The sequence below is a fragment of the Anomalospiza imberbis genome, chromosome 2, assembly GCF_031753505.1.
Source record: "Anomalospiza imberbis isolate Cuckoo-Finch-1a 21T00152 chromosome 2, ASM3175350v1, whole genome shotgun sequence".
In the NCBI taxonomy this organism is placed as follows: domain Eukaryota; kingdom Metazoa; phylum Chordata; class Aves; order Passeriformes; family Viduidae; genus Anomalospiza; species Anomalospiza imberbis.
Genome location: NC_089682.1, coordinates 116,119,775 through 116,144,104, shown reverse-complemented (window position 1 = coordinate 116,144,104; position 24,330 = coordinate 116,119,775). Strand labels below are relative to the sequence as shown.

Here is a 24,330-nt window from a genome sequence, read left to right as displayed (position 1 = left end):
CATGAAAATTAGCTCCACCTAAAATGTCTTCATTGGTGTTTGTGCCAAAATTTCCAAGAATTAGCAGGCATCAGTTTGATGCAAAGCCTGTTCTATCTCCATCGTTCTACTCCATGAAGGAGAAGTTATGACAATCTGTTCCTTCCTAGATGCAGTCAGAGTCTGTCATTTGCAATGAGCAACAGCGAGAGGAGTTAATGCAGGATCTTGGGTTGTGGGTCGACTGTCAGGCTGCTCTGGAAATTAATGTTCTTTGCTCTTACACTGGCATCTTTTCATGGAGAGGTACTAGACTTAACAGAAAAGCAGTGATGGAGAAGTTTGGAAGGGATTTTACAAATCAAAAGGTTATTTCATTACTGCACTGATGTGTCATGATCTTTTTAAAAGCAGCAAGCTGGAGATATGCAAGGAAAAATCAAAGCTGGGGTAGACTTTGGAGATTCCTGCGGTCAACACAAATGATTCCAATATGGAGGCTGTGAGTTGAGCTCAGAACAGAAAGAAAATCCTACGTGTAACAGATAAAAGTGCAGCCCTGGGTTCTGTCATTCTCTTGGAAATTCTTGTTCTCTTTCCTTTGGATCTACTTGCCAGCGAATGGCTTCATTTTTAGCTCAGTGACCCATAATGGTTGTTCTGAGAACGGAGAATGTTGGCGTTACTCGAATACGTGCTGTCCTGTTTGCAGCTCAGCATCAGGTGTGCAGTGTTTCCCTGGCTTTGGGGGTCTCAGAGGCTCCTGGAGTAGAAAGGAAAACATTATCCCTCCTGCATGCTATGTTAGGGTACAGCATGGTACTTTGTAGACTTGCCTGCCAGTTTAACCTACAGGTACAGTGTGGGGAGGAGGAAAGGAAACGGGCCGTGTGAAGTCTCCTTATACACCCGGCCATCGCATAACTGCTTTGGGCTACCATCAGAGATACACTGTTGCTGAAATAATTATAAAATTGGTTCTGTGGCCTTAGAGGTGGGAGAAATGGGAAATTATGCTGCTTAGCGTGGAAAATTAAGAATTTAAGAATTAAATAAGAATTTAAATTACTGACATCTTGCCCTAAATAAACCTCTCCTTGGCTGGGGAGCTCTTTGCAACATTCTGTTTTATGTTAGCAGGGACTGGTTGAATATAGCATTTGATAAGACTTTCTTTCTACTGTTGAACAGTTGAACACTAACCCAGACTCAGCCCACAATCTGAGTTTTAGCTCCAGTCTAATTGCACTTGCAGTGTAAATTCTGTATGAAGTTCCTGGGCTATAGAATTTACATCTATTCTACATTTGCCTGATTTAGTAGTAGAGTGTGCTCACTTGCAAATTGCCACTTTGTGAGAATGACACAAAGTGTGCATAAAACCAGATGTGCGTAAGACCAGCTTACACTTTGGGATGTGTGCTGCCGACCCCATGCAGCTGTCTTTCAGGGCACTTTCAACGTGCTTGGTATTTGTGTACCTCACCCCCCACCCTTTCTGTTCTCTGTGCTGTTCTAGAGGGCACAGTGCTTGAGCCTGGTGGGGTAGGTAGATAGTTCTTAATACTGAGGCTTGGCTTAATCAAAAGCACAACTGTTTAAAAATCCCGTGTTTTTCCATACTGTCTGTACACTTCTGGGCAGTGTGGGCTCTGCAAGTAGCTCTAGTTAAATTTAGTTGATAGCTCCTGCTCCTTGCATCCCTGTTCTTTGTTCCTTGTATCATATTTGTTTGCCTCCTTTTAACTAGATGATATCAGTAGAATTTCAGATGCATTTAGCTATGGCTACAGATCTTAATGTTGCTTTTATACCTAGAAAATTAAATTAGATTTTTTTTTCTTCTTCCAATATAGCTACTTATCCTGTTTTTGAGAGAAAAATTAGTATTCATAAGAGCAACTAAAATTTTTGGCTCTGGTACACATTGGTGTGCTATAACCATATATTGCTTGGAAATTTTATGCAAGTAATGTAGATTTTTTTTTTCATCTCTGCTATCCCTTTATGGATCTTGATGCAGACTGGTACTGTGGCAGTTTGGTAATGCAGATACCTTTGGGAAAAGCAGCAGTAGTTTGTAACTGGGGATCAGTTTTATGTGTAGATGTCCAAGAAAGAATGTAGAGCACTGAATTCACAGAATCATAGAATGGCCTGGTTTGGAAAGGACCTTAAAGATCATTTAGTTCCACCCCCCCTGCCAAGGGCAGGGACACCTGTCCCTAGACCAGGTTGCTCAGAGCTCCATCCAGCCTGGCTTTGAACACTTCCAGGGATGGACCATCCACAGCTTCTCTGGGCAACTGTTGTCTAGATGCTACTGATTTAGAAATAATTTCTCAAAAAGAGAGGTGTGGCTGATTCACTGTTAGCTGTTGGAAACCTTGTTTAGCTTGCAAGTTTGCGAGGTAAAAATGTGGGATTTTTTGTCATAGTGTATTTCTGAACTGAAAATCTAATTTATGCAAGTGCTACATGAGGAAGTGGCAAATGTAGCTATTTAGGCTGACAGCAGGATTATAGAATTCTGTCACCTCTGCCACAGAACAGACGTTGCTTCCTTTTAATCCTGAAAGCATAGTCTTAAGTGCTGTCAAGTATCTAATAAATAATGGGTGAGATGTATGCTGTTTCCCTAAGAAGCTCTGTGGAAGGAAATGCATCTCTTACTCTTCTGGATTCGTGTTTGCACTGTGAGACCTGTGACATAATGTAGGAAAGTCCTACTAGCTTTTTATGAGGAGTAATGATTTGTCTTCCAACTGCCTGCGAGCTGAAGTGTTTTCCAGAGGAGCTGCAGTCCTTGTAGCTATAATGCCAGCTGTCACAAACATTTAATGGAGTGGTCTCAGATGGCCTTTTGGTTGTCTTACACAGTTCCTCTGAGTCTTATTGTGCCCTGATGGTTTAAGGCCTGTTCTGATTATTTTAAGTTGTTCTGATTGCAGTTTTGCTCAAGCTGTGCACATCATTGGAGTTTGGGAAAGAGTAGAGCAAGTCAAGCATTTGATCTTTAAATAACTTCAAAGAGATTCTGGTTTTAATGCCAGTAATTTGCATATCATTACCAGGGAAAGCATTGAAAACATCAGCTATAGCTAGAATATGTGCTTGCAGGTGTAAAATTATTGTTGGTGTAGACTCAATATTAGTGATGCTCATGTGGAAGAATTAAAATGATTTAGGTATTGGCAGTTCAGAGAACTAGAAAACAAAGTGTTTAGTTTTGTGTGTGCCTTGTATTTGCCAGCAAAATACTGAGACAGCCAGAATAATTCACTAAGGATGGCCTTTAAAATGACTGAAAAATGAATAGAAGTCTTGTCAGAGCACAGTAAATCAGAAATTTACTGATTCCACAGGATTTGTTTTCAGTTGTGATCATCATTTTTATCAATATAGATAAATAATTTGGAGAAAGTCTACATTTTTTATCTCTAGGGTTTTATGGAGCAAAATTTTACCTTTGTTTCTTAATTCTTTCAGGTTTTTAAGTTTCTTCGCAATGGTAGGTTGTATGCACCCAGAATCCAAAAGCTCTGCAGTTTTGTCAGCAGAGTGTCCTGGGTTTATGTCTGTTCCCATGTACTGTACCAGGTGCAGGAACATGGTGCAAGATGAGCCATTGCTTCAATTCTTTCACAGAGTTTGCAGTCTGAGGCGGTGCGCGTTCACTGCGGTGTTTTGCTTAGGTCTCTTTGGCTTGATGATTTTTGACTGCACATTGGGCATGGCCAGTGGGTAATGCCGAGGTTGGATTTGGGTGGTGTCTCCGTGGTTCTGTGGCTCACAGCACTTTCTCATATGCTGCTGCATGGGAGCTGCAGGACAGAAGGACCTCAGCAAATGTTGCTGCTTGTTCTTGGGCTGCGGCTGTGCCCGAGGGAAGCCAGGCTGCTGCTGCTGCTCTTGGTTAGGAGAGACTAGGCAAGGGCTTGGTTGATTTGGATTCAGAGGGGCTGGGTGTTGGATCTGCGCAGTAGGAGTTGTACTGGGCTGGTTTCCATTTCCTTTGGCCAGTTAGGGGTCCAGAGCTCTGAAGACCTGTTTAACCAGGGACTTCCCTGCAGAGCTCTGGTGTTGAGCTGCTGTAGAAAGACTGTTCTGATGGAAAAAACGGGGACATGGATCCATGGCAGAACTGCTGTGCAGGTGGTGTCCTGAGACAGAAATGTCAGATGAGTGAGGCAATGTTATACAGAGGGACAAGGGGCTGGGGCCAAACTGTGCCAAGCTGTGTGTGGAAGGTGGTGACAGCATTTCAGAAAGTGGTATGGGCATGTCTGTCCTTGGTTACTGAAGGAAGACAAGGGCTTGTCTTGGGATCAAGGTGTTTCCTGTTCACCTTTGCTCCAGTGTTCATTAGGAATTAACGTGAGAAGACTTTACCTCCACCGGTGAACACTTCCATGGTGCTGTGAGTGTAATCAGAGAAGCCGCTTGGGTCTGCAGATGCCAGTGCAGGTACAGCTGGCTTACCTCACTTATTCTGACTAGCTGCAGTTGGATGTGTCAGAGTGGCTTGGTTGGTTGGTTGGGTTTTGCTAGCTTGTTTGTTTTTGCCCGCTGTGCCCTGGGACATCACCATGGCAATTAGATTATTGCCCAGGTCTGGGGTGGTTGACTCATGGTGGACGGTAGAATGCCAGCCTAGAGGAAACTGCCTCTGAGCCTTGACAAGTTTGCCTTATGGAGGTACATTGATACATTGATATCCTGCTTCTATTTTGTGTAAAATTAGGATAACTTAAATTAGGGACAAGAGTAAATTCCTACTCTTACCTTCAGTCTTGTAGGATCCTGTACCTTCATGCCAAGTTCTCAGTGACATGGTCTGTGAGTGAGGACAAAACGATAAATCCCTATGTTCTTCAGAAGATGAGCTAGTCAAAGGAAAAAATGTCAGTGTGATTCTTCTGCTCTGTCCTTGGGTAGATGAATAGAGAGATTCTAGAGCATCATGGCTGTGTGTAGATCCTGGAAGAGGCAGTGAGGTTAGGGTAATATTGTGGGGATATTTCTGTCTTCTGACTCTCATCGTATTGTGCATCTCTCTGACACCACATGGAAAGGTGCACTTCCTGTGGAAACAGATGTGACTGACAGACTGCCTCATTAGCTGTCACCTAGAAATGATGGTTTCAGTCCCATAAAAATCCCAGAAACATCTGATTAGTCCCATTTTTTAGCTGGTGTTTTGTTAGGGCTTACCATATTTTTCTCCTCTCCTGCCCTATGCCATTGAAAGCAGTAGGCAGAGATGAATCACCAGGAAAATTGGGGTCTGTTTAGCTGGAAGTGTGACAAGCTGAAAGCTGTTATTCTGCATGACTACTTTACACAACATTTAACTAATCATATGATGGTTTCCTACCCATTTTTAAATATTTACTTCCACAAATAATGTTAAACAATGTGACAATATAGTGTGTAAATACTAACAAGGTACTAACAAAAATAACAACATCTTTTTTATGTCTTTTAAGAATAAAGCCTTGCAATTGTTCCTAGCTTAGTAGGAGTTGTCCCTTGTGTAGTGGGAGTTTCAAATTTTATTTACAGAGTATTTTGATGTGGAGATACCTATCTGAGGACTCATTGCAGCAGCAACCTAAAAGTGATGACAATATTTTGCTTTGTAAAGGGCTGGATGAAAAGGTTCTGTAAGGGGCAACATTGATATAGCAATGTCAAATCAGTTAATGTTTTATCACATTTACTTTTCCACCCCAGTGTGTAAATTGTCTATATAATGAGTATAGCATCATTCTAACAGGTGAAATAATTGGTACTTCAGTCAGATGCTTCTTCCATATTTGTTGCATGGTATGATGATGCAGTCTAACTCAGACACCTCCAAACTCCTCTCAGAGTTTCCATTGAGTACTCTTGCAATGGTTTTGTTTGATAACAATCCAATTTCCAATCCAAAGTCAAAAAGAAAAGAGATTGCATCAGACCTGCTTTCTGAAAAGGGCAAGGCTCTGCCAGTGATCTTCTCTGAACATCTACTCCAGCTGGTTTTCCTAAGAGTAGGAGAAAATATTAGAACCTCTACCACTTGTGGAACTTGTTATTTAGAAAGCCTGTGGAGGCCTCTTCACAAGTGGAAAAGAATCCTCAAGGCATTTCCCGTGCCTGAGTGCTGTGTGTTAGTGTGTTGGACTCCACAATGTGGATAGACAGACGGCTTGCATTGGAAAAGAGCTTCTGCTGGCCTCTGATCCATGGGTGCACACACGCCCCAACAGCCCATCCCTGTCTAGTCCAGCACTGCCCACATCTCAGCAATATCTGCAGAACGTAATCACTTCAGCTGATGTTTACCTCAGAGATTCATTGTTACATGATGGCTTTCTTCCTTGCCGTCTCTGTTGTAACCTAGCAAAGCCTTCAGACTTCATCTGCAAACCTGGTGATGTTTTCTGAATCTGCCTTGAAATCTGGAACTGCCTTTGGGATTTTGTGGAGCCTTCTCATTCTGAGGAGGCTGTGATCTGATCTTAAGACTCCTCCCATGGGACACCTGATAAAACCCCATGGCCCTGGGTCTGCTCTCTCTGCTCTTGGCTCTGGGCTCTCTGGGCTTTGCTCAGGTTCCCGGGCCTCTGTCCCCCCGGGGGGCATAAAACGGACTCCCCTGCTAAACAACAGAGACTTGACTCGTCTGTTTTCCCTGCTGCTGGTGGTGGCCTCCCTGGATCGCCATCAGCACTGTAGCTACACGCCGCTACAGGATTTTAGCTGGCATGTGGTCAAAGAATCATTTTGGTTGGAAAAGACCTCAAAGATCATTGAGTCAAACCACTCACTCAGCACTGCCAAGTCTACCTCTAAACCGTGTCCCCAAGTGCCACATCTACATGTCTTTTAAATACCTCCAGGGACGGTGCCTCAAGCATTCCCCTCAGCAGCCTGTTCCAGTGCTTTAATGCAGTCCCCGGTACAAGCACTTGTCAGTCTGTCTTCAGCCTTGGACTGCCCCACTCCAGTTGTGTTGCTCCTGGTAGCCGTGTTTTCATACAAGGCACCTTTTTCAAGTGCTGCCTTCAGACTGACACGATAGCCCCGTGTATTGGCCACCTTTCTCTTCAGACACCTCAACTGCCAGAGAAGTGTGTTCCACAACCATGTAGCTGACTGCTCACATTGATATGATATAGACTTTCTTCATCAACAGTAAGTTTCCTTCTTTTGCAAAGGCCTCCTGTAAGCCTCACAGTCTGTAGGATTCCCAAGGATCCTTTTGCACAGTGCCACCCAGAAGTCCTGCTGATGGCCTATGCACTACAGAAAATCCTCTGCTCACTGTGGGATGTCTCTTTCTGAATTGCATTGTCTCTGGATATGTTCTGGTAGCTTCCTTCTTTCCCTTTGATTTCCTGCCCAGAAGGTTCTGAAGTTAGTGGTAGGTGTTGCGTCTCTGCTTTCTGCACCTGCAGAAGCTGAAATGGTGTGACTGGGCAGGTAACACTTGCAATACTCCTTGTCTCAAGTGCTTGAACTTACACATGACATGGGGAATAATAGATGCCAATCCATAACTCTTCTTTCTCTTAATATTTCAAACTGGCAATTTCTATTCTTAAGGAGACTGTGTTGTGGTACATTGAATATGCACTGAATATTTGGATGGCACCAAGATATATGACAAGTTCTTGTTTGAATAGCTGTTTCATTTAGTTGAAAGGTATGGAACTTCTAATAACATTGAAATTTCAAGTTGTTCGGTGCTAGTATTTCTTGTCTTGGCCCAAATATTATCATCTGCTATCTCACTGATTTCAAAAGACCGTGTTATCTCTAATCTAAAGTAACTTCAGTTATTCTTAATGTCACCCACAGGTAAAATGTTCCAGTCTCCAGATATCACTCTTATTGTAGAGTTCATATTTATGTTTTATAAAGAGAAACCTATTGATTGGCTCCTGGACCATATCCTCTGGGTGAAAGTGTGTAACCCTGAGAAAGATGCTGTAAGTTTGTTTTTATTATAAAGCTTCTAAAATGTTTTTATGATGACGAATGAGTTGATTTTTGTGAGCTGAAAGCCAGCATAGTGTACATTATGGTTACTGCATGCTCTGGAAGAGTCTTTCTTCCTGCCAAGATTTTTATCTCAAAAAGAACTTTAGAGGGACAGTTCTCAGGGGCATCATTGCTGTTATTGCTTCAGGTTTTGGAGGTTGGTGCAGTAAGGATAAAAAGCAAGAGTCTAGTAAGATTCTGTGTGTAACAGACTTAAAATAAACTTTTACATGTAACCACCGGAGAAGCTCTGCAGGGTGTCACTCCTTGAATAGCAGTCTTGGAGAAAGTTGCAAATGGGGAATGAACTTCATATTTTGGTCCTTCATTTCTCAAGAGACACCCTTGCTAAATGAACAGGTTCTGTGCAAGGACCATGAACAGTATTATATTTGCACAGCAGTCGTGGTAGATTTCTGGAATGAAAACAAGAAAAACTGGATAAATAGGGCTAGGTTCTTACTTTGTGTTGGTTTTTACTAATCTGTTGTTTTGTCTTTGTTTTTTATCCCACCCTTACCTTTTCCCCCCGCCATTTCAGAAACATTGTGATCGACAGAAATCTAACCTACGGATACGCTTCAGGCCTTCTCTTTTCCAGCATGTTGGCCTCCACTCTTCTCTAGCAGGGAAGATCCAGAAACTCACAGTTAGTAGACAATATTTACCTTCCTTTACAGAGCAGGCTGATTAAATGAAAAACATTGTGGAGAAAATAGGCCTTTTCTTGTTGTCTTGCATTTTCAAGCACGATGCATATTGCTCCAGCTGGAATTAAATCTGATACAGACTGGTTACTATAAAGTAGAAGTACTAGTCCAGCTTATTTATGTGTATTTTTGCTAGGGAATATTTTTTCTAATTGTTTTCCTTCAATGACATGTCCATATTACTGAGCAGTACAAGATCTGATGCACCCAAAATGAGTAATGCATTCATTTTCCATTTTATGCCAATGTTTGTTTTAAGTGTACCCACTTGGGAAAGGAACATAATAAACGAGGTTGTCTGACCAGCATGATGTTTGTCTGTCTTTCAATTAGGATAAAGACTTCCTGAAACCATTACTGCATAAAATCCACGTGAATCCACCCGCAGAGGTTTCGACATCTTTAAAAGTCTACCAGGGCCACACGCTAGAAAAAACCTACGTAGGGGAAGATTTTTTCTGGGCTGTCACACCAGTTGCTGGAGATTATATTCTCTTTAAATTTGACAAGCCAGTCAATGTAGAAAGGTTAGTAATTACTTGCTGTTGGTCTCATATATGAAGTTGCTTGTGCCAAGAATGTTTTAAGGTAGAATTTGGGGCTGTCATCATAACCTAGAGTGAAATGCTGTCGGACATTTGGAGTTCAGCTGAAACAGTAATCGTTACTGTCTTCCCTCTGATTCTCTTACCATGGTAAATTTTGTCTTGCTTTTAAATTTTCTTTTTCATTTAATCTGGAGCCTTTTTGAAAAATGCAGTGCAAAGCCAGTGCTTCTCTGATGCAGAGAATTTAAAAGAAGCCAATTTGGTCCTATTTGTATTTGGTTCGTCTGTTTCTAATTACAGAGCAATTGTGCAGCATGGCATGTGGTACAGTGTGTTGTGCCCTGTGGCCTTGGTCCCTTGGCTGTCCAGATCAGAAATCTTGCTGGAGTGTATAAGGATATCCCCAGACCTGAAAGCTGGGCACTCTGAAGGGCAATATTTTTAGGATGTAGCTTTAGGGCTTGAAACAAGTCACTGTGCTAAGATTCCAGGTTGACCTGTTTAAAAAAGATTAAAATGCAACAAAAAAGAAAGGGGTTGTGATATCTGAGATACACATAATACAGATATCTGAGATTTGATGGAGGACTAAAGGTGACTTCTTTTCAACTTCTGGTCAGATTAATTAAGGGTAATCAAGGGTAATTAGCACTGTAGAGATTAGTCATCCTTTAGTTTTCTTGAGACTCGTTTGCTGCTTTGCTGGCCACTGTCTCGCCAACATAGTAATTCAAGATTTATAAAATACATGGTTTATTTAGTGTCCAGTTAAGTGTTGCTATGGTAGTAGATTCCTTTTCTCTTTACTTCATACACCTTATGTGTTTATTTTTTTTTAGACCAATACCTGTAGCCTGGTAGAACAAAGTTTCTTTGAATCAGGTTGACTGGATGTTTTTCTTGTGAAGGAGACATTTTTGCTGTCCTGAACTAAATCCAATTAGTCAACTTCTGTACCTTGGTACATAATCAAAGGCTAAGTCTTCACCTTGACTTAGAACAACAGTGAAGATCAGTAGTTCCCTTGTGACTATGTTGTTCCAAACTAGTCTGACCTATGAGGCTCAAGGTGGCTGTTTGAGATGTCAGATTGCTCTCTCACTTGATTGCTATGCTTTGAAAGACTTCCCTGGTTAGCTTTCCAAGGTGCATGTGTGGAGGAGCATAACTGCCATACCTCCTTGGATTAAAGGCAAAATATTTTTTCTATGCCAATACTTGAAAAAAATAAATTTTTTTTATGCCTTAATGCTGCAGGGAACTAGGGGAATGAGAAAGTACTAATTATCTGTGTAAAAGGTGGGAAAATATTGTTCATTGTTGTGCCCTGGAAAGTTGTAGCCAAGCCTAAGGTAGTTATGTCCACCTGCTGTGTTAAGAATAGTCTTAGCTGTAGAGGATTATGTTTTGTTTTTTTGGGGGGAAAAAGTAGGGTTTTTCAGGGTCTTGTTTGGTTTGGGGTTTCTTTTGTTTGTGGGGGTTTGTTTAGGGTTTTTTTTTTTGGGAGGGAATGGTGTTTTTTATGGGTTTTTTTGTTTGGTTTTCTTTGTCGTGGCTTCTTTTTCGGTGGCTTGTCATTTTCTTTTTTGGTGGCTTTTGTGGGTTGTGTCTTTTTTGTGGAGGTTTATTGGTTTGTAGGATTTGTTTGGGGATTTCTGTGTTGGTTTGTTTTTTTGTTTGGATATTTGATTTGGAGGTTGTTGTTTTTGGATTTGCTTTTTTGTTTTGTTATTTTATTTATTGGAGAAATGCATTTTAGTTTTAGAAGACAGGAAACAGCTTGCATTTTTTTGCTTCCTCAAAGGAAGTCCACAAATTTCAATGATGCTACCTATTCAGCTATCATTATAAGCCATTTTAGCTTCTATGGCCACAGCATCCTCAAAAATACGTATTTTACCATGCTGAAGTCAGTGATTAATTAAATTTGCAGATGTTGTAACTTCAAATTACTGGAGACTTGTTTCTGTTTATCTGTGTAACTTGAGCAGCAGCTGCAGAATTTGGCAAGTGCAGGTCCAGTAGAGCAGGGGAGTTTCCTGATATTTCAAGGATGCTTACTGAAGCAGTCAAAAATAAAACTGTGACTGGTAGATTGAAACACAGAAAAAGGAAAATGGGCCAAGCATTAGAAAGACTTACCTGGTGGGGAAATGCATCTTATGGTGGAATTAAGAGTAGAAAACACACGTTTGATAGCAATCTTGTGTCTGTGAAAAGATGCAGCAGGCTTTCTGGTTTTGTTTTTTTTTTTTTTCCTCTTTTAAGTATTAGAAGAGCTCTTTGAATTTAAAGCAGATTATGTCTGCCAAGTCAGTTTGAGGTAACTGCTTAGTAACTGCCATAATAAATTTGTGATGAAGAAGTTTTTTAATGGAAATACTGACCACAGCTCTGACTGAATAAATAGCACCTCTATTGCAGTGTGACAGGGCACTGACTTGTTCCTGTAGTTTATTTTTCCACACCAAATGTTTTGCTGAACTGAATCTGAGTTTTCTACAGTTCACTAATTAGCTTTCATTAAGTCTTTAAATATTTAATTTTTGAGATGCAGAATATTGTCAGGGATAGCACTGTCAAGGATCTCTTAACTTAAAGTGAGAACTGAGCTCACTTCACTGAGCAGAAAGTAGCGTTTGTGCCTATTTTACGCGAGACCTGGCTGGCAGATTCCTGCTGAATATTGAGCAGTCGAATAGATGGTGCTTGTTCTAAACAACACCTGGAGAACAGGGACATGTAAATCGAAACATTCTATTGCTTACTTTAGTGACAGCTCTTGTACTGAAGCTTTCTAGGTTCTTTCCAAGCAAAAGTTCTCCAGCCAAAACACTAAAGTCCCTTAATAGTGATCTAGGGTCTCATCCTTTCCAATAAGAAAATAGATGCATTTCTTTCAGTAGAAAATCCTTGAGAAGGAAAGTAGATTGAAGGAGGTTCCTCTTAAAAACAAATTGCATAACAGTGTTGAAGATACATTTGGTTTTGGTTGTTTGTTTGTTCTTTTAATAAAGGGATGGACTGTTCTCTAAATGCTCAAAACAGCCTACATTGTAAAGGTAATACTGAATTTCTGCTCCCTCAAGTTTTTGCATAATTATTGAAATCCACTTTGCTGTTTTCGTACGCATATTGCACAGATTTAATTATTAAAACTGACAGTTGTATTTAAGAGTTTCTTTATGAACGAGTCAAAACACATCTGAGAAAGACATTCCATCGCAGCGCTTAGGTGATGCTGGTGTCCATCATCATCACAACCATTTATTTTTTGACTAAGTTTCACAGTCCTCCCTATAGGTGTGATTGACACAAATCAGATGTTGTTTTCAAAGAACATATGTACTAATTACTTTGAGAAAACCCTTGAAAGTGCATAACTTATGGCTGTTCTGCAATAGGAATTTAGAGTGGATATTTTTAGAAAGGGCTTCAGGTTTGCTTCAGTATAAATGCATTTTAAATGCTGACTTTTATTTTAAAAGAAAAAAGCTGCAGGGAAAGATAAGTATGTATTTTATACTGTGGGAAACAAAAAAACACCGAAAACCAAAACTCACCCCAACCTCACTAGTATACGTATATAAATTTGCTTTATATCTTTAAAATATGAGGCTCATTGTTTCTTGTATGTAACTGCTTCACAGAATCATCAAGGTTGGAAGAGACCTTCAAGGTCATCTAGTCCAACCATCAACCCAGCACCCCTATCCCTCAGTGCCACATACAGTTGCCTTTTGGAAACTTCTTGAGAGGATGACTCCATGACCTCCTTGGACATTATTCCAATGCTTGACTGCTCTTTCAGTGAAGAAAATATTTCTAGTATCTAATCTGAGCCTCTCCTGCTGCAGCCTAAGGCTATTTCCTCTTGATCTTTCCACTGAGACATGGAAGAAGAGACTGACCCTCACCTGGCTCCAACCATAGGACTTGTGGTCCAGACTCTTCTGCAACAGTGCTTCGTATTATTATTCCAAGTGTTACTTGGAATATTTTCAACAGGATTAGCTGTTTACTTTTCTTAGGGGAGGGGTAATGTGGTTTTGCCTGTAGCATTGGGTTTTTTCCTTCCTTTTCCCCTGTCACTGCTTTGAACTCTGTAGTTGCCTCATAGCTGGTTGGCCTCTCCTTTTAGCAAGTTACTGCGTGGTCATCCTCATGTGACATTGACTGTTAATGAAGTGACTTTATAAGGTACAACTTGCTGACTGGAATTTCAGTTTTAAAGTGGAATCTTCGTACCCTGACAAACCACCTTGTAGATGACATTTACCAGCTTGTGCTCTGCTGTTTGCATAGATACTGGATGTGCAGTATTTGAGACTGTTCATCTAATTTTCTGTATTCTGGGCATTGGAATCACAGGGAACACATGATGTTGACCTCACTTATATTTCCTGTGGCATCTTCTCACAACACAGAATCGATAGTCAGGCAAGAAAATAATAGTCAAATATATATTTGACTATTTAAACTAGAAAATCAATGTATTGAGTGTGAGTAGTATCTTGCTGGACTCCTGGTAATTAAACATATACATTATTTTGTCTGCTTTGAAATTATTGTGACAGTGCTGAAAAATACCTGCATAAAAAGTGACAGATGGGTACGTGATATTTTGTAAAGGAAAATAAAGGCAGCTTTTAAAACAGGTTCTCTAGCAGTGAAAAATAAAATGAATTTTTTTTTAAAGTACAAACAATTGACCAAAATAGTATCATAGCAGTCAGTCTTGTATGTATCCAAAATGTAATTAATTATCCATCCTACAGGGATGCACGTCCTCCTGTGGCTAGAGAGATACAAGATCAAATGCATTACTTCAGAAAAAAAAAACTTCCTAACAGCTTTCTCAAACTGGAAATGGAACTTCCTCATTATTTGCTTTTGCAGTAACAACCACTCAAAACCTAGGCACCTGCAAAATTGTTTTGCTTTTAGATGAGTACAGCAGTGACTTGCCTGATGGATAAGCCGTTCTTTGTTCATAACCACTGTTCAGTGTAGAACCTCCCCTTCAGCCCAACACATGAAACCTTTCATGGGCAGTTTTAGCACAAGAACCATGTAAGTGCATAAACAGAGAGTGTATAATTTAGAAGTAATCTTTAATTCTGGTTCTAGAGATGTATGCTGTTAAGGTGCAACACCATTTTATTAAGGTTGTAATGGTCATATCAGCTGATAGGAAATATTTGAAAATCTCTGAGTGTATTGTTTTAAATGTTTTGGTGTTTGTCAGCACGTTTCAGGTGGGGTAACACTTTTAGTGTACATAAAAGAGAATTTGAGAACTTTGGTTTTTCTGTTTGCATAAGCTTCTGTACTAATGAGTAGAACATCCTCAAATGGATGCCCTGACAGCAGGGATTTGGCAGGCAGGCTCCCAGGCATTGATCCTGTTTGTTCTGGGCATGGAATTCTGCCCATAACAATGAGGCCAGGACTTCATATGAAAAGGGAAAAAAACCCTCAAAGTATGATCAGAGACAGAAGAAAAGAGCTGCCTAGAGCCAGGAACATGCTGCTTTTTCCTTAATGGTACTAATATCCAAGATTTGTGTACTTGGCAGTGTTCCTGGATTTATAGTTCTTAGTCAGAAATCTTGGAGGCTTAATGCTGTTGCCAAAATGTTAGATGTCTAATGCCACTTGAGATACTCTAAAATACCTCACGTGATTTCCAGGAGGACTGGAGTCTCTGAGATGTCATAATTGCATCCTTCCAGCCTTTGGTGCGGTCACATAACCAAGTGCAATCTCAAATGGTGGCAATTGGCTGTGCATAAGAAAACTGAAGGGAGTGCTTCCCCAGACAAGCTGGAGGGGCAAAAAATGTTTATGTGCATACACACACATGCCAAACTCAAATCCCCAACAAAGCCTTTCTATACCTCACTGGATTAAAAATTCAGCAGAAATAACCTTGTAAAAGAACAATCAATCGCTCCCAGCAAAAGAACGCAAACGAACAAAAAAACCCTGTCCATGAAATAGAAAAACCCCAAACCACCTCCAAAATGAAAATTTAAGATTAATTTAATGCCAGACTTTTGTATTATAGTTGATGTGAGCTCACTCCAGAGAGAGAGTGTAGCTTTAGAAAGTGGATGTCATAGTCCTGTCTGGGAAACAGTAGAAGAGTAGACCAGAGAATGAAATTTTCTTACACAGCTAAATACCTCCTACACACACTGCACAAGTGAAGAGGGTTAGGAAATAGTGCAGGTTTCATTGACTCAGATTGAGTTTTGAGGTGGTGTGAGAAAATTAATTTCTCAGGCATGTGATGGATGAAACAGACTCAGCCCACTCCCCAGAATCCTTCCACCACCTCTTCAGTCAAGCTGCTTTGTGGTCCCTTGACAAACATGAGAAAGTTCAGTCCTTTTGGTGCACTGGGTCGACACTTCTGTGAAAATGGGCAATCCAACCCTTGCAGCTCCCAGCCATGCAGCCCAGTTTATATAAAGACACTGAGATGGGCTCATTTTGTCAGAGGAGGTGAAATCTTACCTGGCATGTTGCATAGAAGGTAACAGGGTGGGGCTGTTTTTTGTTTTGTGTTGCCTGGGGAGGCTAGGGGATTTCTTATTTGTTTGTTTGTGGGGAGTTTTTTCTGAATTTGGAATTATAACGACAAGATGTTACATATATATAATATATATTATATATATAATATATATATTATATATTATATATTATATATATATAATATTACATATATATATATATAACAAAGGCTTCCACTACATTACTTACCTATTGTGAGTATTTGGCAGATGCATATAGATATATATATATATATCTAGAGTGGAGGAATTACACTTTTTTTGGAAGTATAAGCAATTTTTTCAAATAACTTAGTAAGAGGCATGAAGAATAGGAGAATAAATTGAGCTTGAGAGAAGGAAAAGAAATTATTCATCTTCTGTTTGTGTTTTGCATGAGGAAATAATGCATGGTTAATACTGGTTTCCAGTGAGAGTAGAATAACACTTCCTAATTAGGATTCTGAGAAAGTGACACAAAGGAGGTAGATTAGTTTTCTTTTACCACATTTGCATCCAGTGATCAAAAATGCTGGATAGAACTGGTGAATAATGACTCTTGCAGTGGCTTATGGCATCTATAGAGAGCCAAAAAAATGCTGACTGCGTGTTGCTTTTACAGAAATTGATGTTGTGCAGAATTAAAAACTCGAAGGCTGCATGTTGCTATGGATAATTTGTTCAAATGTAGAAGGAGACATTTCCTCTTTGTGTTCCTACCTATTTTCCTTTTCCAAAAATGGGATATAAAATACATCAGATTGCTAAAAAGAGACATAAGGAGAATATGTGAAGGAAAGGATTTGATTCCTGATGTTTACAGAGTACAAAGGCCTGCATTCTTTTATTGTTAGAATCAGGTTTAATATCAGGTCAAATAACTTGTTTCCTTCAAAACAAAACCCAGATATATTGACAAGTGGATGTGAATTGAGCTGTTTAAAGTATTTTTGTACACGGTTTCCTTTTATAAAACTACCATAATTTACTAATAAAATTGTTGTGTATTCAGTTCTATTTCAATTAGAACATGTAATTAGAACATTTCTATAGATATAAAAAAATAATTAGCACTTTAGTTAAATAAAATATAGAAGATTTTTTAACACCTAAAAGAAATCAAATTGGGTAGTAGAGAGAATAATAGTTTTTTGGGCATAAATATGCTTGGATGTGAGAGAAAGAGGAGAGATTCATCCCTTTATAACAAGATAGGGGGTGGGTAGAGGTGTGCATGGTTGTTTGGGGTTTTATTTGAAAGCACAGGTGATGAAAAAAATCAGCTATTAAAAGAATATTAAAGTCAGCAGTTCAGAATAGTAATATTGATGAATCCATCTTATGGGGGATGTTACAAAAGGTGAGACTCTTTCTGGGTGCTCACCATTGGAAGGGTTCTGAACCTGAGTGGGGGCTTTCAAAGTACCCTGATACCATTAGTGTTTGCCAGTGCAGTTAACTGTCTTTTGTCAGTGTACAAATGATAATCACACACACTTCTACCTTCTCCTCCCTTTGTGTGTTAGGATGTGTATGAATATTTGTTTCATTTATTGGCTAGGGGGTTTTCCCCTCCATTTCTCTTGATTTTAGATGTGTATCTAGCTCCATGGCAGCAACTCGACCCTTCAAACCGGGTAAATGCTGAAGTCACTGAGAATGAAAACAGAAGTTTTCTTTGCAGCTTTGACTTTGTTCCATTTAGTTTGGTGATTGGTGTTGGGTTTTTTTTGGCTTTGTTTTTGTTTGTTTTTTAAACCTTCACTGCTTTTGAAATCCTGTGTATTTTTTAATGCTACATTAAATACTAATACTTAGCCTCCTCTTACTCTCATACCACATGGAGGTCATGAGCAGAATGTATGCAAATGAGTTCACAGATTTAATTTTCACTGGCAGAGAGGAGGTTTGTCTCTGTGTTTGAATATCTAGAGTAGCTGGTTATTATCTTTGACCTGTGACTATTTAAAAGGACACTGCCAGCAGAAGAGGTTCTCTTGGATTCAGATACGTTAGTGTTATACTTAGCAATTGTAAGTTAGAGTTATTTTTCTCTGATGACTTTGATAAAAAATGTTCAATTGTGTTCATGTTTGTATTTTGTAATTAAGAAAGTAGTGAAGTAATATTCCATAAGGCAATAGCAGGGTTTGGGTTTTTTAACTTTAGGTGAATTTGTGTTTGGTTGGGATTACTATATTTACAGACCCATTGCTTTCAGAATTTTTATTTGAAGGAATGCTTCAGAAGGTGTTAGGTTTAAGCAGCAGGTAGACAAGGAAATCTTAGTGATTCTACCCTAAGAAAAATGTTAAGTAATTAGGGGAAAAAGCACATGTTTTTGCTGTTTACATGGACTGTCATGTGTAAATCCCAGGATAGGTTTCAAAATAACTTAATAATTGAGAGCAAAGCTATTCCCAGGTCCTTCACTATCTGTGTTGAGAAATATCTATCATAGTCTGAAAACCATAGAGTCATAGAATGATTTAGGTTGGAAAAGACATTTAAGGTCATTCGGTCCGGTCATAAACCAGTGTTTCTCTTGAAAGAAAAAAGGACGGGGCCAGACATCTTACTGCTGGTGTAGGAATTAAGTAAAAGGAAACAACCTCGTAACCCCATGGCTATCAGCTGGATTACTCTACATTGGTGATTTAATGAGGACCCTCAATGCCTTGCAGATGTCTCTTTGGTTTTTAGAAATGTCTGTTTTACTTAAGAAATATCAGATGAATAAATCAGTTCATTAGCTGGGGGACATAAGAGTCCTCTCTCCACCTGGGAGGGAGAAACCCTTAGCCCTCTCGTGCAGTTAAGTATCTAGCATTACAGCAAGTTTGTAAAAAAGGTCTTGGCATATAAAGAGTGCAAACCCAAAAGGTTTGGGGAGGTAAAGATAGCTTCCTTAAAAGCCATTTCAAGGGTTTTTGAAAGAGAGGTTTCACTCAAGTTGTTTTGAAGTTAGTTTTACTCTCTCAACCCATTTCTAAAGAATCTCCACTGGAAAATCTCCCCTGTCAGAAAAGCAAGTTTTACAAAAGAATAGCTAATGACACTTATTTTAGGAGCTGTAGAACATCTGTTTCATAAATTAAATGTTATTTCAAATAAAATTTTCTAATTGGTAAGTTTTAGTTCTAAAATAAATATAGATATGGATTGACTGTGTATGTGTATTTAGGCTTCTGTTTTCAATCTGTGTAACTTTTAATGTCTAAGTAGGTGTTATCTGTCAAGTGTTGAAGCAAGGCTCAGCTATAAAAATATCCCTTCCTTTCTAAACATAATTTAAAATGTGACACGAGCATGTGTTACATTTGTGAGTGCATATGGATTAACAGACAGTTACAGAAAAGCTACCGACGTAGCAGGTTTGATGACGAGGAAATGAAGGTGGATTAATTGCTGCTGTAAATTGCTCTGGCACCGGGCCATCTGGGGAGCGCACTGCTCTGAATTCAGGAGCGGCAGCTGCAGCGCGGTCTCAGAGCTGGTGGCACAGCAGAGAAACGAGAATCCGTGAGCTCGCAGGGTTGTTTTTAAAAGCAAGCACACCAACAAAGCCCTCAGCGCTCCTGCTCGCCCCGAAAACCCAGCCAGCCTGCAGAGGCAATGCCTGGTCCCTGAAGCACAGCCATCCCGGCTGGCAGGGGTTCTGTGGGGACTTCGGGCGCTTTCCCAGAGCTGCGCGCTGAGGAAAAGCAGCCTGGCTGCGTTTGCCTGGAGCGTGTCAGGGGAATACTCAGACAGCACTTCCATCTTCAGTTAAGTGTCCCTAGAATTTTCAGTGTTTTCCAGAGAAGCAATGGCCAGTGCTGCTTAGGCGGTCTGACTGACTGAGGAACGACTCGTTAGATCTGTTAGCTCAGAAGACAGCAGAACGCACTTCCAGTTTTCTGGCCAGCTCTCCTGGGAGTTTTGTTTTGCTTACTGTTGAGATGTCCAAAAGGCATCTTCCTAGAAAAAATTACTGTTACTTATTGGGGTTTTTTGGATGTCAGTAATGTCTAGAAAAAGTCACAAAATTTGCTTTGGAAGAACTCTGTATGTTTTAGGTAGCTTGTAAACTGTGGATTAACTAACCTTTACATTAAAGTACAGTGTGGAAATGATTTTTCTTGAGACACGGTAGTGAGGCTTATTTAGCCCAGTTCTCTTTTCCAGTACATGCGTGCAGTTCTGCTGAAACCAGTGCACTAGAAATCAGTGTGGCTTTCTTGCATCACAGTGTGAGGTGTTACTCCTCTTCTGAGCCTCGATAAAAGAAATGTGTGTGCGTTTTCTTAAAATACTTCTACCATTTGGGGTCACAGACATTTCTGAGTTAGGGTTAGAGCACTGCTTTCTTCTACTTCCCTTGAGCCATAGAGTATGGATTCACAGCAGGTATTCGACCTGGCTTCAGATATATTGGATAAAGACAAGCTGGAATTTACATTTCTAGCTGCATCTTAATCAATTGCAAATTGAGATGTTTTTAATTTTAATCAAGTGATAATTTCTGAACTAATTTTGTCTCTGGCTGGTGACATATTTAATGTCAAAGAGAAATTAACAGTAAGTGCCATCTAAGTTCCAATTGAAGAAAGATTTGAAATGTGTTGATAGATTTTTACATATTCATTTAAACCTAATAAAAGTAAAATAGTCTTCCTAGAAGTGGTATCTGAGTAGGTGTAGGACCTAATTAGTTTATGACAGTAATCTGAATTAACTTCGGTCCACTAGAAAAAAATGGCAAGTAGTGAACAATTTTCAAGCATTGATTCCACCTAGTGGTAAAAAAATATTATTAAATATTGTTACTGGTTTACATAATACATATTCAGAATAACATGAAGCTCCTGTTTTGTATAAAGAAAGAGGAATTAAACTGTCTCTTTTGTAACATAATCTACATGTGTGCAGTACTGCAAAAGCTGTTCAGAGTAGGCAGCCAGAATTTGAACACTTCACTGACTGATACTGATAGGGATGGCTTAGATAATGTTTCAAACATTTTCTCTGTCCAATTAAAAAAAAGTTAATTGCACAACTGAGTGAGAGTAATGGCTTTGTACAGGTTTTAAAATGTGCTTTTTATGTGTGTATACATGTCAAAATCAGGCTTTTATGGTTTGGGTTGTTTTGAGGGATTTTTTTTTCTTAAATAAATCTGTCTTTGGGATAGAAGTTTGAATTTGGGTAACACGGAGGGTGTGGATGTGGGTTGGGAATTCCTGGCACAGTAGTCAGTGAGATTTTGCAGTGAACCGTGGTGGAGAGATGGACTTGGGGAACACACACCTGGCAAAATGCTGACTTGGCTAAGTTCCCAGAACTGTCTCAGAATGGGTCTGCAGGGTTCACGCTGTGGGCACAGGGAGAGGGTGGTATGTGCTGGGGAGAGGCTGGAGGAAGGCAGGGCTCCTGCTTCTGCAGGTGATGCCAGTGTGTGCCAGGCAGTAACGAGTGCAGCTTTGTGTGATGCAGCATGTAATGATGCAAACTCCCTTCCTCTGCAAAATGCCCAACTGCCCTGCAGCAACTGAAAACCTGGACCCCTTCCAGTCACAGTAATGTGTGCAAGCATCTTATCCCAGCAGAAAAAGGATGTTTATCCTCATAACAGCTGGATGTGACAGTTAGCATGTGAGACAGGAACACAGCTGATTGTGACTGAGGCACGCAGACTGTCCTTTGTTTTCCTTTTCCTGTATAGGTACTTGTTTCACAGTGGCAATCCAGAGCATCCAGGAGACATACTTCTAAACACAACTGTAGAAGTTTTGCCTTTCCAGGTACGAATGTTTTGATTTGTGTCTTCTCCATTACAGGATAAAAACAAAGTCTCTTTATTACTTTTTTTAACAGAGAGGAGACAGAAATGCTTGTTTTGACTGGATGAACTTGATGTTCTGATGTTCTCACACTTTTCCTTCTTTTAACTGGACATGTTCATAGACGTCTGTTGTAACTATGCAGAAGTTCATTTAGGGTGCAGTCTGCTACAAGGGCTGTTGGTAATTTTGAGGTGAACAAGGTCATTTTCTTCCAGTTCATTGCTACTATTTAAAACAAAAAAATAAACAGTCTTCCCTCTCCTGTGTTTTTTGGGAAATGGGAATCCTAAGTCAATCTGCTATTTGACTTAGTAAAAAAGTCTTAGTTCAGGGATTGACACACATCCAAACCCACTAGATACCAAAAGATATAGATTCTTAAAAAGAATGGGTACCTGTCTCCCAATTTCTGATGTTTTTTCCCCATAAATGAGCCAGTTTTACCATAGGAGAGTACTACACTATCTAAAGGATATTCTTGTTTGAAGTCAACTTCAACTTCAACTAGATACTACAGCTAACTATTTATATCACAAAGACGGAGAGGATTAAGATATTACTTTAGACAAATTTATTTTATTTAATATTAAAATGGCAAAATATCTCTACCTTCCCTCAAATACCTGGTGTAGGAATCTTGAAATCTGGGCTGAAATTGCCGTATGTTGAGTATTTTTTTTAACTTTCTTTTTATCTATTTTTTTCAAGTAAGTAACCATGGAGGAGTTTATATCTCCATTTTCCCAGTCTGCCTTCCTTGGAACAGGCAAAAGTAGAAAATTCTTACTATTCCCATCCTTACAAAGAAAATTGTTAGTTTGGTTGTAATTATAAAACATGACATGTGGGATATTGTATCATAAGATCTGAGGGGTTTGTTTCTCAACACCTGTGGAAATCCATTCATCCACAAAAACCAGCAGCAGCCCTCACTTCGTCTAAGCCCAAGACACAAGAATGCACAAGATAACAGGCAAAAATGTGCATCAGGCATCTGTGTTTTGGCTTTACTTGGCTGTGGAATGTCCCTCACTGCAGCATCCTTTAAGGAAGTAATGACACAGAGTTCTATTGCTGTTGATGCAATTTGTAGAAAAGGAAAACAGGAAATTCTGCATCTGGCCTGTTCCTAAGCCCCTGGTGTCAGAAGAAAATATTGTCAGTAAAATAATGTCAGCTGAGGACAGCAGCTCCTCGGGGCCCTGTTTCTCTACCCTGGACTTCAGCAGAGCTAGAGACTCATTCAGATATTTTAACCCTGATCTTCCTTAAGTAGAATTCAGAAAAACAAAACACCCTTAGAAACTAGAGTATCCCCAGACTGGATTTGTCTGGAATTCAAGCAGCATACTAAAAAATCCCTCAAGACCACCTGGAACAAAAACCTGCCCCTAACACCCAAACAACAACAAAGAAAACCAAAATACCTGCCCCCCAAATAAATAACCAAAAACATTCTCACCACTTTTTCAGCAGCCTTAGTTCAATATAGAAAAAAATAAAAAAACAAAAAAACTTTTCAATTTAATCTCCATTTTGCCAAGCACTTTAAATTAATTCCTGGGAAATTCTCAGAGTGGGTCTTTCAGTATTGGATCATGGTTGTAATTTTAAAGCTGTTTTTCAAGATCTGTTCTACAGGTTTGTTTGTTTGGTTTTGGTTTTTTTTTTTTTTTTTTTTCTTGTGCTTATTAAATAAACCTTACTGATCCCCATCCATAGAGTGAGGCAGTGATAACTGTGGTGCTTCCCTTGCTGGCCTGATGGCTTTCCATCTCACCCAAAGTCTTAGATCAAAAAGTAAGCTGTAAGTTTTAATTTGTCCAAGAGAGAAAGCTCTTGTTGAGCCATAGGAAAAGAAGGCAGGTCCTGCCTTTGCTTGTCTCCTACTGTGTATGCCAGTATGTGCTAAGTATTCTGTTCACGTGGCAATTGCCCCGCGAGCTTCATGGGGCACTTCGAGTACTTGATTTTTCTCATTTGAAGCCAAGGATTGTGCAGTGCTGGAACACTGCTGCTCTTTTTTATTTATTTATTTATTTTGTGTTGGCTTGTATGAGGCTATAAATAACTATATTTCACACTAAATTCTCATTTGTGCTTTGTTGTTATAGAGTGAAGAACTGGTATTAAGCAAAGAAACCAAAGACAAACGCTTAGAGGATGGTTACTTCAGGATAGGTATGTAACAGTAGAAAAAAAGTGTATTCTTACTATTGCAACTCTTAAAGGCATCTTTATTAAAACCAAAACAAACCTGAGTTTTTATCGTTCACTTTTGGGTACATGACCCCGTAGGCTTTACTTAATATTGTGGCCACTAATTCTTTTCAGAGACTGATGTACTAGAGATCTCTTGTGACTCTTAGTTGCAGTGCAGCTACATCCAACTTTTCTGCCAAGATTGATCACCTGGATTATGGCAGAGGCATTTCCAGGTTTTGTAAGATCACCTCCTCTGTCCTGTGACTGCACAAGTGCTTGGGTGTGAGTTGTGTGCTTGGCCTGGATTTGAACCCACCCTACAGACAATCAACTGTGTCATCACAGGATGAGACTGGCATTTCAACAGCCAAGTAGCTGTTGGGGAAGATGCTTGGATACATGTCAAGGAAGAGAAATTTTACACATGGATTTTAATTAGTTGCTGGACACAGTTTGGGAAATCCTGTTATAATGG

General features: G+C 39.7%; 1 protein-coding gene across 3 annotated transcripts in view; it reads left to right on the top strand.

The window, feature by feature from the left end:
* The window catches only part of MGAT4A (alpha-1,3-mannosyl-glycoprotein 4-beta-N-acetylglucosaminyltransferase A), a 79,479-nt gene that overhangs the window by 48,896 nt on the left and 6,253 nt on the right, over nucleotides 1-24,330 (top strand). For all 3 annotated transcript variants that reach the window (XM_068182722.1, XM_068182723.1, XM_068182724.1), the window contains 5 exons: nucleotides 7,828-7,958; nucleotides 8,552-8,659; nucleotides 9,054-9,247; nucleotides 21,530-21,608; nucleotides 23,765-23,831. In XM_068182722.1, the coding sequence (XP_068038823.1) occupies nucleotides 7,828-7,958; nucleotides 8,552-8,659; nucleotides 9,054-9,247; nucleotides 21,530-21,608; nucleotides 23,765-23,831 (579 nt within the window). The remainder of the gene's footprint in view (nucleotides 1-7,827; nucleotides 7,959-8,551; nucleotides 8,660-9,053; nucleotides 9,248-21,529; nucleotides 21,609-23,764; nucleotides 23,832-24,330) is intronic.